The sequence below is a fragment of the Lygodium microphyllum genome, chromosome 4, assembly GCF_053477565.2.
Source record: "Lygodium microphyllum isolate KBCC chromosome 4, Lygodium_microphyllum_v1.1.10, whole genome shotgun sequence".
Lineage (NCBI taxonomy): Eukaryota > Viridiplantae > Streptophyta > Polypodiopsida > Schizaeales > Lygodiaceae > Lygodium > Lygodium microphyllum.
Window position 1 is genome coordinate 143,509,324 of NC_141138.1, and position 13,739 is coordinate 143,523,062.

Consider the following 13,739-nt stretch of genomic DNA (forward strand, 5'->3'; position numbering starts at 1 on the left):
CTTACATTCTCTATGTGCAACTTTTTCTCTCTATGCATGCTTTTGTCTCTGGCCCCTCTCCATCTCTCTCCCTTCCTTGCCCCTAGGCACACTAATCTTCTACACAAATATTACATTGCTAGCTCTGCTCCTTCCTTCCTTAGCAAGATCAAAGTCATTACTTCTCCTTCCTTATATAAGAGAGCCATGGTACTGAAGCAACAGTTGGGCGTTGTGGTTGTTGCAACAAAACTCATGGATCACGAAAATCACAGAGACAGTGACAATGATGGGCGGCAGTGGCTTCTTCTTCCTTGCTACTTCCTTCTTCTTTCTCATTGCCATTTTCCACATATTCTTATTCTTATGTAGTGTTGGGACTCTTTCATAAATTCCAAGCTAGTAGGGAGATAGGTTGTGATTTGACATGCAATCCCTACATGCCACATCTATCATATCCTATATGCTCATGTTCCATGTTTGATTTGCTTGTTTTGTATGTGTTGAGAGTTTGATTTATTATATGTGTAATCTATGCACTGGGTATTACATTCGACCATGTCTTCTTAAACAATTCAATATGTGCTATAACTAAATTGACATAAAGTATATCACTAGGTATTATATTCGATTATGCCTTTTTTTAATGATTCAACACATGCTGAACTAACATAAAGGATATTTATATGAACCTCTTCTTCTTTTGCCACATTTTATTGCACCTTGTTCCATGATTCAATGCATGCAACAGTCTATTGAATTGACATCAAGTATATTTTTATACAACTCTTCTTCATTTGTTGATTTCTATTCTTCCATGAATTGATATAATGACAACATTCAATAGTCATTTGAATTCATAATGGGCACGGCTCTATGCACCTCTTAATCTTTCATTGATAATTATTCTTGCATGAATTGAAAGCATGATAACATGGAACTATCGATTGAATTGACGATACAACACTGGTAGGGAATGATCGTAATGGGATTGGTTTTTGCATGACTAGTCAACAAGTGCATTTCATTATGATAAGCTCTCATTGTTCACTAGTTTATTTACCAATAATTAGGATCCCCACAATCGCTTTATGATAGATATGGCTCATGCAATGATCTCAACTACATGCAGGGATATCATGGCTAATGTTTCAACATGGTCATGCACATTGAGCAGAGTTATACTTTTATGTGCTTCTTCTTCTTTTGTTGATCTCTATTATTGCATGGATTAACAACATGCATTAGTTAATTGAATCGACATCATCTATATCTCTATGCATCTCTTCTTCTTTATCAGATTTTGCTCTTAGTGGTCAAGAATAGACAATAGGTATATTTCTATGTGTTCCTTCTTCTATCATCAATTTTTATATTCTCAAACCATGAAATTGTAATCCTCTATAACCAAAGCTTGTGTGAACATTGTTCATTATTTCATCAAGGTTTCATATTATTGTTTAAACTCATTTAATGAAATTGAAGATGAGCTATGTTAATCTTTTTTGTTTTTTGAAAAGAAGAGCTACTGAGATTGCTCTTTATATCAACAACTACCTATTGCCTTTCCCCTCAAAATCTCTACACCTTAATCAAAATCTTGCTCAAGACAACATAATACAAGAATTTATGGCTTATGATTGAATAAGTTTTGTGGTCTAAAAATTGGTTTATGGTTTATAATAATTCTATCATAGAATAAACCTTATGATAACTATATGGTAAGGTAATTTTAAGAATTGATTTAGGGTTTATGACTATTCTATGGTGGAATAAGTTTATGGTAATGTTGAATGATTCTTATGGTATTTTAAGTTCTATTTGAGCTAACCTTACGTTTCTAAGGCAGATCCATTTTATGGTTAACATCATTAATATTGAATGATTCCATGGTATTTTATGTTGTCTTAGAACTAACCTTATGACAGGGGTGTGGTAAAATAATTTTATGGTTGCCATTATTAACATGAAATAGTTTTATGGGTCAACATAGTTTACTTTTCATGTAGTTATCTAATTCATAAATATAATTTTATAGTTAATAGTTAGTTTTATGGCTTTTTATTTATAAAGAGAAGTGCATGATATAAGAACAAGTCCAATATTAAAGAATTAGTTATACGATTGAATTAGTTCAATATTATAAGAACAATTGGATGAGTTATGTACTAAGAAATATAAAAATGGTGCTATATTAGTGACCCTTTGCATTTACACAATTAGAAGGACACATGATATCAATCTCCTACTATGAAAACTATACTTACCCATAGTTGAACTCTATATAGATCACATACCTTGTCCCATTCTCGAGAGAGAAGATGTTTGCCCTTAATCAATTTGATCATGTGTCACCAATGATAAGGGAATTAGAAAAATGGGGAGGTAATATGCTTATCTTTAGAATGCAAGGATACTAAAAAGGAGAAGTGAGTGACCAAGCGAGAAAGCAAAATCAAACTAGCTTGAAAATGCTTCCAAACAAAAAATAACCTAAGGGCAATGCTCTTGCACATGCTAGTGCACCCTTGTTAATGTGATATATTATTTCTTGTGATGTTTTTAACTTTGACATGTGAGTTGGCAATTGTAGCCACATGACATAAATTTGTGTCATATGTATGTTGAGATATCATCGTATGATTAGTGTGTCATAACGATACATTTTGACAAGAGAGATAGGAAAGGAACACATATGCACATGCACATGCATGCACAAAGGAATATGCTTACAATTGTTGGGGTTTGTACATCATTATGCATGGAGCTCACCGTATTATTGCACATGAAGCACACCATTTCTACTTAATTGAGCAAATATTCACTTAATTTTTTTTGGAGCGAGGCTTGGAAGCTTTGTAGTGATGCCAATTATAGTTTAATAGGCTGGGTCACAACAATGCAACTACATCTAAACATGTATAGGAGATAGCATAATATATATACTAGGCAGATATGCTAAGTAGAGCTTAATTAAGCTTTACGTATATGTACATGTGTATGTGCGCGCGCGTGTGTGGTTTGACTATTAAAAAATAAGGTAGATAGAAATTACATTATAGAGAATAGACAATGTGAGATGACTTTGAGAGAGAGAGGGAAGGCACATACATGCACATGCATGTGCATGCACAAAGGTGTTTGCTTGTGATTGTTGGGGTTTGTACATTATGGGTGGAGTGCACCATCTATTGCACATGACGTGCATCATTTGTACCTATTTGAGCAAATATTTGCTCAAATTTTTTTTGAAGCAAGGCATAACCTTGGAGCTTTGGAAATGATGCCAAGTATAGCTGCAACAACCTTGGCCAACAATGCAACTACATCTAAATGTATACATAAGATACCATAATACACATGCAAAGCACTCTCTTAAGTTGCTCAAAACACTACCTTGCTAATTTGTGAGCAAAGGAAAGCACCATGGCTACTCCTTTTTCCTAAAAAATGCAAAGTGAGCAAGGTGTAGCCTTGTGAGCTTCACAAGCTTGCAATTATATTGAGAGACATGGCGTGTATAGCCAAAAGAAATTGGGTCACAGGAAAGAAGAGCTCGTAACATAGAGAGAGAGAGAGATTTCAAAGAAGGAAGATGAAAAGAAAAAAGGAGGGTAACATAGTGTGGTAGAAGGAACCAAATTGATTCAAATTCCAATAGTAATTTTTGTATGTTTCATAAAAAATTGTGTCCAAACCATATACAACATGTACATCGAGACTTGAGACTTTTACTTAGCATAAATCTGGCTATGTTCAATCGTATATGTGTATAGATCACCATACATTAAGTTTGGACAACAAAAAATGTATCTACATGTCAAGAACAATCCCTTTCATACATAAGAACAATCTTGGACTTATAAACATTAAAAACCTTGCATTGAGCCATCAAGAGTCCTTTCTTTCAACCTTATACATCAACCTTCCAACTTAGGACAATAGTGATCCAAGATTCAAGCATAATAGTTCAATATTTCTCTTGATTTAGGGGCACAAAGCATTCACAATAGCAATGCAATTAAGGAAATCAATGGCCTGCTTCAAAATCCTTGTTTGCCTTAGTATATGACTATAGATTTCAACATAAAACAATCCACAAAGCATCCCCTACTCAACCCTAAAGTACAACTCAAAGCTCAACCTTCATGCATGCTATGTATGCCCTGTACATTGCTTGTCTTTCAGCCCCTATTGTCTCCTCCCAAAACATACGTTTAATCTCTACCTATAATAGAATGCAAAAGTGCGCTAATTTGCTACTCTTGCCACGAGTGCTGCTCTCTCTAAATCCCACCAAAGTCATGCATTTGTTCACTAATTTTATCCCCTTTTAAGTTCTTCAACATGCATATAGGTTCATACCCATACTTTGGGATTCATCTTAGAGGTTATTTAATAATGCAAATACTCCTAGGTTCTGTCCCATGTCATAGTCAATGTAATGTACCTCATGCACAGTTCAATTGATGTATACTAGTATTTTTATGACTTGCCTTACCAACAAGATAACGGTCAACACACTTGGTTGACAACGGTCCAATTAGACCTTTTACATTGATAAAACCATATAAATAAAATATAGGGCATGTGGTTCTACTGAATAAAAAATAGGGCTTTTTACTTGTATCAAGCCTTCATAATAAATTATATAAATTATCGCACAGGAAGTTTCCCAAAAGAAAAGCTTGAATTCAAAACCATGCACTTTATGGAAATGGAAAACCATAAAAGTGGACACAATTTCATGCCCTTGGCAAGGCCAGAAAAAAATAATTCCGAACCTATAGACCACTAAATAAAATACAAGGCTTGTAGTTCTATTGAATAAAAAGCAAGGGTTTCACTTGCATCCAAGCCTTCATAATGATTGCAACAAAGTTTTTAGTTTCCCCAAAGAAAAAGACTTGGATTCAAAACTATGCACTTTAAGAATATGGAAAACCATATAAGTCAACACAATTACCTGAGAATAGAGTAAAAATAGAAAGGAGATAAGTTATCATTGATGCAATGCTTAGCGTTGTGCATTTGTTTGTATGTTAGTGTATATATTCACCAATGTCATATTGTAGCATAAGCAATAGGACCACTTCCTAAGAACGACGGCGACATGATGATTTGAGATAAATACCCTCTGGCTAAAAGTTTAAAATTAGTGCAAAGCTTGCTTGAGGCTACCCATCTTGCATGCCAAATCTATACTCTAGACTCCAATCTTGTAACCCATTTATCAAACCCTGAATGTATGGCATACATAGCAAGGCAGAAAAGATGTTTGCCACATCAAATGTGGCAATACTCTTAAGTCCCACAAAGTATGCATTTCAGAAGAGCACACTCTACATTTCCAATTTCTGGAATGTGGGTTTCCAAATGCAATAAATGACCTTTGTGGTGCAATTGCAAGTTTGAACTTCAAAAAGCAAAATAGCTTGCCTCTTAATACATCACAGCCAGGTAGTACTTACCAAAAAAGGTGATCACTAAAAATAATGAAAAACTTATCTGACTTATAGGACTGAACTGTTCATGCCTAGAAAGGTCAGGCAGCAGAAACTGTTTGCACATGGAGAATCAGGAATAATGATACTAGTATAAAAACAGGCACACAAATTATGGGGGATCTATAATTTGATGCTCAGTGTTTCAGCTTGCACAGGGAAAATAGCTAGACTGCATCATATATGTGTTTCTGATTCACAATTTATGTGTCTCCTCCAGTATGCTCACCAGAGATTTCTTCCAAAGACCTCCCTTTGGTTTCTGGAACAAGAAATGTGAAGAAGAAACCGAGCGCATTGCAACATGCCAACATAATGAGCGCAGCTCGCACACCGATTCCAGTGGGATAGCCTGGTTCTTGCTTTCCCTCAGTAGGATCCTGGGCTGCATACAAAAACCCAAATGCTCCTACAATAGCACCTGCCTTCCCAGCAGCAGCGGATATGCCATGGCAGGTTGACCTGAGCCTTGCTGGGAAAACTTCTGCAGGCACAATGAAGGTTGTACTATTAGGCCCAAAGTTGGAAAAGAAGAATGTAAACGCATAGAGGACTACAAAGACAATCTGGTGGCCATCCCTCAATTGGTTGTAAGGGATTGACAGTGCTAACATGAAGAGTGTCATCATCAAGAAGCCCCCCAGCTGAATCACAAATCTCCCTATGCGGTCGATTAAGAACACAGTAAACCAATATCCGGGCACCGTTGAGCACAATGCAATCAGGGCTTGTGCTCTTGCTATTCTGTAGACCTCCTCCAGCCCACTCATCTGTGTTGCAGATGGAAGCCATCTGACTGCTGTGAAGACATCTTTTTGGAATAGGTTTTGGCTATAGAATGCAACATCGAGGAGAAACCAGGTACTGGTAGTACCGAGCAGATGTGCTCCATGTCTAACCAAGAATGCCTTGGTAAACAGTCCATATGATTCTGTAGACACGAAATCATTGATTTTCTCCTGTTCATCATCGAGCTGAACCTGGAGAACTTGTGCCATATCTGTGGCTGCTTTCTTAGCGTTTCCAGCTACTAATGCTGTGTATCGCGCAGTCTCCGGCATCTTCATTCGCCAGTAATATGTCAGTGCTGCAGGAATAGCTCCTACCATGAATATGATCCGCCACACATAGTCAGCTTCAGGAGATGTAGAAAGAGCTGGATTCACATCAAAAGCAGGCTCTGGAAAAGCTGCCTTAAATGCACTTGACACAATGATTGCCACTGCAGCCCCAGCAAGGATTCCAAATCCTTGCATGGCAAACACTGCAGCAATGAAGGCACCCCTGGTCTTCTTATTTGCGTACTCGGACATGATAGTAGCCGATAGAGGGTAATCACCCCCGATCCCAAATCCAAGCCAAAACCTAAAGAAGCACAGGGTAGTCATCACACCTTTTGCACTGCTCCCAAAAGAGAGACCAGAGGCTATGGAGCTAATCACCATGCACATAAGGGTCATTCCATATACTTTCTTTCTCCCTAGCCTGTCTCCCAGCCAGCCAAAAAACAGCTGGCCAGCCAATGTCCCACACAGCGCCACGCCATTCACGGCTGCAGAGACATCTGGGGGAAGAATTCCGGGTGTGCTTGCACCTGGGTCAGAATAGTACAGGCGGCCAAGCAATTTTGTGACAGTGGAGATGCAGAATAGATCGTAGGCATCTGTGAAGAAACCCATCCCTGCAATTACAATGGCTGTGAAGTGATACCATTGCGTTTTGGCCTTATCTAAGGCTGACAGCACTTCCAAGTGCTTCTTCCCTTGAGCCAGGACATCTCTCTGCTCAACACTAGCCCCGTTCATCTATTCCGTCAAGATGGAAGCAAAATTCTGCAGCAAGTAATGATGACCAATGCTTGTAAAAGGGCACAAATCACACGTGTAAAAACAACAGTACAATTCATAATCAGACATGATCATCAAGGCTTCTGAAGGAACACAAATAACACATATATATGTTCTTTGAATAGAGTACACTCAAGCTTACAGTTATGAGGTAGAATTGCCAGACACCCTGGGAGCAAATCACACAAATATATGCAGAAAAAACAGCAAGATTGAGCTCTGATGGGGTTAAGCATACAATTATGAGGTATGATAATTAATATATGCTTTAGAAAAGAGCATAGACATATTCATAGTTATAAGGTAGAATTCCCAGATTCCCAGAAAATTATGTTGGAAAAACAGCAAAATTAGATTCTGATGGGGTCGAGCATACAATGATCAGATATTATGATCAATACACGTTTCATACAAAAACACACACAAGCTTACAGATATGAGGTAGAACTGCTAGATACCCAGAGAACAAATCACACAAATATATGCAGAAGAAACAGAAGAAGTGAACTCTGATGGGGTTGAGCTTACAATTATCAGGTATAAGAATTGCCAGAGGTATAAGAATTGGGCAGAGAGGGCTTCCCTTCTTCCGACCACCTCACCAACTTTCCCAACTCAGACTGTATAAGCCGGCGTTTGCCCCCTTTTATGTTATACTAAACTTGAGAACGCATTTGCATGCAATATTACGCCAATCTCACAGTTTCAAAGGGCTTTTGGGCGATCCTGAATCGATAGGCAAGCCAAATCTGGTAAAGGAAATCCCGAGCCACCTGGCCTTCTTCCATGCCAATATGCTGCCTGACTTTTTCCTGAAATTTTAAAAGCATTTGCATATTTTGCTTGCCAAATTTTGCAAACACAAAAATCTCACATAAAGACCCACAATGGCGAAACGTGTAAATCCTCGCACGTATACACCTGCTCTTAGATATCTTGATGATATATTCAACACTACTTGGAGGATCTTGTGTTCACACACACAGACACACACACACACACACACACACACACATAAGCACGCATGCATGCTAATATCTGCACAAGCATAGGTGTTTGTTATCATAGTGCTTCGTGCAAGTATCGGTGTAACTGCAAGTCTTAAGGGAGATTGTAACATGATGTTTTTAAGACTCCCCTCCTCACCTCTTTCTTTCTCTCTCTCTCTCTCTCTCTCCCCTTATTTCTCACAGTCTATCGTCTATGTTTCCCACACTCCACCCCATAACGGAAGGTACCGGCCGTCCCCATGAGGATCAACATGCAAGCTCGGGGTCCTAATTTTGACAATTGAGGTCTTGATGCATCAACTAACTCTATTGGAGGTGTCCCACAAGGCTTCTCATCCAACTAAGTGATCGTAGTTACCCTTGGTTCATGGAGTGCAACGCTTTTTTCCAGCAATTGATTAGGATTCAACCTTAACGCAGTTCTGGCACAGTCGCTGCACCTTTCCCCTAAGATAATTACCGATCAAGGTTTTAAGACCTGACCCTAGGTAAGTCAACTCTTGGCTCTACCTAATTTTTCCTAATTAACGTTTCGTTCAATCTCTTGAGAGAAGCTCCCAGCTTATCGGGACCACCCATCCGTAGGACAGATCCGTCAGGGATCTCGCATTCAGTAGGGAAAAGAAATCAATGATATTTGAAAGACTCAAGTTGCATATCCAAACTATATTACATAGTCCTCAAACAATCTTCTTCTAGGAGCATTGCCACCAACAATAGCAAGCGTCCTCATTTGCACATGCAAGGGCAACGTAATTACAATTGAAGCATTGCAAGCAAACTTTATTCCTATAGAAAACATGCAATATGCTACAACAACACAACACAACACTAGCAAGAATATATTAGATGAATGCATCAAACAAAAAAAGAAACTATATTGAAGGCAAAGAAATACCTTGGTTGATATCCATATCAACCTCTATTCAATTGATATAGCACAACCAAGTAGCACAGGTCATGACACCCCCATTATTATCACCATGGAGGAATCCTTCTAGAGTGTGATCGAGACAAAATGTGGTTGCATATAGGGGGCGCCATGTAATAGCACAGCATATATCCCTCTTAAATAATCTTGATAAACATGCCCACCTTTAAACAAATGGAAGATTCTGAAGATGCTCAACTACCTGCGTAAGAGATCTACACATTTTATGCTCTTTCACCAAAGGCAAGAATTTCGCTTGCAATCTCATTTGAGTTTGAGATGCATGATAGTAACCAAACACTAGGGTCCTCCTTATAAAAGAAATGCAAAATAAACAAACAAACCAACATGAAATGAATTATTGAAGATAACGATGCTCAAAACATTGACTTACATTGCAAGTAGCAAGATATGATCAAACTCTTTGCAAGACTTCCTTGTACACAAACATTGGGGCCCTCATTTCCCTATAAAAGAAATGTAAAATAAACAAACAAACCAACATGAAATGAATATTTTAAGAGAACAATACTCAAAACAATCAAGCATGACACACATTGCAAGTAGCAAGATATGATCAAACTCTTTGCAAGACTTCCTCGTACACAATATTAATAGTGGAACCCATATAGTGATCATTGTTAGACAGCATGACTTTTAAGCCAACAGAGGGCTTCACCTATGAAAATGTGGTATATACCTGTGTATCCTTGAGCTTTATTAATTGTCATCGTGAATGCTAGTTGCATTGGAAACTGTTGTCGCTTCATAGAAGAGGGAACGTGCAATGTTATGGGAATGAAGGTTATACTTGGAATGAATACCTTGGCACTGATGTTTGTACATGTAATAATCTTAGCTTCCAAAACCTTGTTATTGAAAGCCTTGCATATCAACCTTGTTCCATTACATAGCCCTCTTGTAGGATTCAATTTTTAGAGCAGAATAATGGGTGCATTGACCTTCAAGTGTAATTAAGTGTAGTGGAAATCCACCATGAGGTCAAGAGAACTCAAATATTCTATAGAGCAAAGAAACAAAGTATCATTTGTATTAGCTAAACTATCAACCCTGTGATACTACATCCCATCTCTCTGCATCAAATGAAGCGTTTCTAAATTTAGTTGCTCAATATTCACATTCCTTGGAGCAAGGATGCTGGGAAGATAGTTGCTTGATCACGCACATTGGAGATGTCATTATAAACACATGCAATGAGATCCATTATCAACCATCATCCGCCTCCCCTCCCAGCGCCCCCCCCACCCCCCAAGCCATGTTTGCAGGTAATGCAACCCTATTAGTAGTGTTAGTCTCACCATCTCCAATACCTTGAAGCCACCCAATGAACCTTAAAAATCTTACTTGTTGGCACAAATTGGAGTAGCAAAGGGATGCATTCACGATGTCTTCATGACTTCCCTTGTCAAACAACATTACTTTTTAGCCAACAGAGGACTTCACTTGTGAAAATGCAACATATACATATGTAAAGATGGAGCTTTGAAGATAGAGCCCCACCAAAGCTAGAGTATGTCCTTGAGCTTTATTAATTGTCCTCCCGAATGCTATCCTAGACGGCTTCTTCTGGCACTCGCGAGAATGCACAGAGTCTATCGTCTAGGTTTCCCACACTCCACCCCGTAATGGAAGGTATTGGCCATCCCCACGAGGATCAACGTGCAAGCTCGAGGTCCTAATTTTGACAACTAAGGTATTGATGCATCAGCTAGCTTCATCGGAGGTGTCCCACAAGGCTTCTCATCTAACTGAGCGATTGTAGTTACCCTTACTTCATGGAGTGCAACACTTTTTTCCAGCAATTGGTTAGGATTCAACCTTAACGCAGTTCTGGCACAATTGCCGCACCTTTCCCCTAAGATAATTATTGATCAAGGTTTTAAGACTTGACCCTACGTAAGTCAACTCTTGGCTCTACCTAATTTTTCCTAATTAATGTTTCGCTCAATCTCTTGAGAGAAGCTCTTAGCTTATCGGGATCACCCATCCGTAGGACAGATCTATCAAGGATCTCGCCCACCTACTTTCCACAAATGGTTTTCTTTAGTTTTCTAATTACCTATCACATTCAGTTATGACGTATGAAAGGAGCTTCGTTAATTAACCCATTATCACAGGTTCCTTCGTATAATTTTACGGCACAACACAAAGACAGAGAAAATAGTCTTTTGGCAAAACATATTTCGTAAAGTTATTTACAATACTTTTCCCTTTCTGCCTACGTAGAAGACAAACCTCCGTTCACTGGAAAATCCCTTCTGTCTGTGTAGAAGAAAACAAACCATCTAAGATTTCCGTCCCTTCACTAGTACCGGGGACTCCAGGATCCCATCTTGATTCATGTGAGGGCCAGACAGTTTCTAGGAGAGATCGAGAGATTTACGGCTAGAGTCCCCTTGGCACTCCCGCCTCCTCCTGCCTAATGGATTCCTCACCGAGCAATCTCTCGCCATCGGGGCCAGTCCAAAGCTCCTCGCGGTGGTACAAAACAATCCCCCTTGGAGCAAGGTTCCACGTCTAGTCGTGGGGGAGACATAGCGCAATCTTTCCTCTTATTATCCTGATTATATATTTACAATCAGATCTAATTGCTGCAAGCACAATCAATCTTTCATGTGCAACCATCAATGCATGCACAAATCAAAAAATAAACAACAACAAGTGTTTTTAGCATAGGAAGCAACCCCACCCAAATCTAGGGTTTCTCTTTTAAGGTCCCACCTTATTCTTAGGGTTTTACTTCCTACTTGCAACTCTTTTTCGAGATACGTAAGTTATTTTGTGAATCTGAAGTCTATTTTATCCTTATGAAAAATTTGGTATTTTTGCCCTAAAAGATCATAATATGGGCATTTATACCTATGGCAGGCAATTCATGTGTTGTCCTGCCCTATCCCACGCTTAGCAGGATTTCAAATGCTTTTCCAAGTTTGTTTAGACTTTAGAATTTGTATCAACAAATTCTTATCAATGTCCAACAAGTCTTATAAACTTTCAATAATTATTTAATTTCCTAATACTAATAGTTTCAGGGTTGTCGAGTATTTCATAGTTATTTATGATTCAACATTCTTGATATTTTAGGTTAGGTTTTCTCGCTGATTCATGCATGGTTCAACTCATGATATTGACACTCTCGCTAATATAATAATTAATATTAACATTGTATGACTTTTCAGTAAGAAAATAATTTTTATTTTATTCTACTCATATTCTATGGTTTAATCGACGATGTTCGACCATTTATCAAACTTTCAACGTTATCTATAAAGATCAAATATCTTTTAGCTATGTCCTAAGTGCAATGCTGATTGTTTTTCTGAAAAATTTATTCTAAGCAATGCAAAAATCATAAATCCAATTTTTCTTTCATCTTTCAGACATCGAATTATATGTTTCCAAGTGAAAGATTCTTTTCACTGAATAGTTAATTATTATATTACTTAGGCTATTTTCTTTAGAATGCGCTTATAATCGTTTAAAGCCAAATATAGCGATAAGCTTATAAAATATTAATTTTTTCCAAACCGACGATATGTTACCTCTATCAGTTTGCAGTAATGGGGATTTTGCCAATTCCTACCGCATCATTTTCTCCATCGGCTACGTTTCATGTTTCTCTTGCTTCAAATGGGCTTCTTGAATTTTTGCAATCTCGTGGAGCCGTGGATGTTAGGCAAAATTGACGTGGTAGTTCAGAGAGAGTTGGTGGTCGTCCAAATTTTTTTTGCCAGCGTTTTGCTTAGCGATATGGCTGTATGGAAGGAAGGCATAACAAGGGGTAGAGAAAATGGAAATGAGGTAGAAGAGGAGTATTTTCCTCCTTCAAGGCTCAAGCTACAATGGAAAAGAGAAGTAGAGAAATTTTTCTATCATCAAGAGGTCTTCCTTCTTGCTTTCTCTGTGAAGGAGAGGGGGTGTATTTATAGCCATGAGGGGGAGCATGCAATCGACTCATTCTTTTGGCTACTTGTCAAGAGCTAAGTAAGCTTTATAAAAAATGCTTTTTGATTGCCTACCTATTGGATGGTGGCATGGGGATGATTTTAAAATGCTTTCTCTCACTCTAGGTATAAAAAAGTCATGATTTTAAAACCTAATTTTTCAAAAATCTCTTTTTTTCTTCAAAACTATTTCATTTGGTGGTTTTTGGCCAAGTTACCTTATGACTTATCTACTTTATAAATTCATGCCATACTCTTTGATACTTAACTTACTCAATATCGTGCTTGTTCTTGTGCATTATTTGTCTATCGATTAAGACTTTTGCGATTTATCTTGGCGCAGTTACAAAATCAATGCGATCTTTAACGCATTAAATGGAATTGGGAACGCTAAATCAAATATAATGCGGGAAAAATTATGATTAAGCCATCGTAATATTATTTATGAGGCGCCTTTGCTTCTTGTTGGCTGGGAACATTGAGGCATCTTCTCGTGTTGGATT

The 13,739-nt window shown here is 38.1% G+C and overlaps 1 protein-coding gene across 1 annotated transcript; it reads right to left on the reverse strand.

Moving 5' to 3' along the window:
- Positions 1 to 5,213: 5,213 nt before the first annotated feature.
- On the reverse strand, positions 5,214 to 8,077 carry LOC148037713 (putative inorganic phosphate transporter 1-4). Its single transcript, XM_087677347.1, has 2 exons — positions 7,859 to 8,077; positions 5,214 to 7,315 (listed from the first exon to the last, which is right to left on the reverse strand). Exon 2 carries the CDS (start codon positions 7,286 to 7,288, stop codon positions 5,687 to 5,689), a length of 1,602 nt encoding a protein of 533 aa, XP_087533473.1. The 5' UTR covers positions 7,289 to 7,315; positions 7,859 to 8,077; the 3' UTR covers positions 5,214 to 5,686.
- Between the last annotated feature and the right edge of the window lie 5,662 nt (positions 8,078 to 13,739).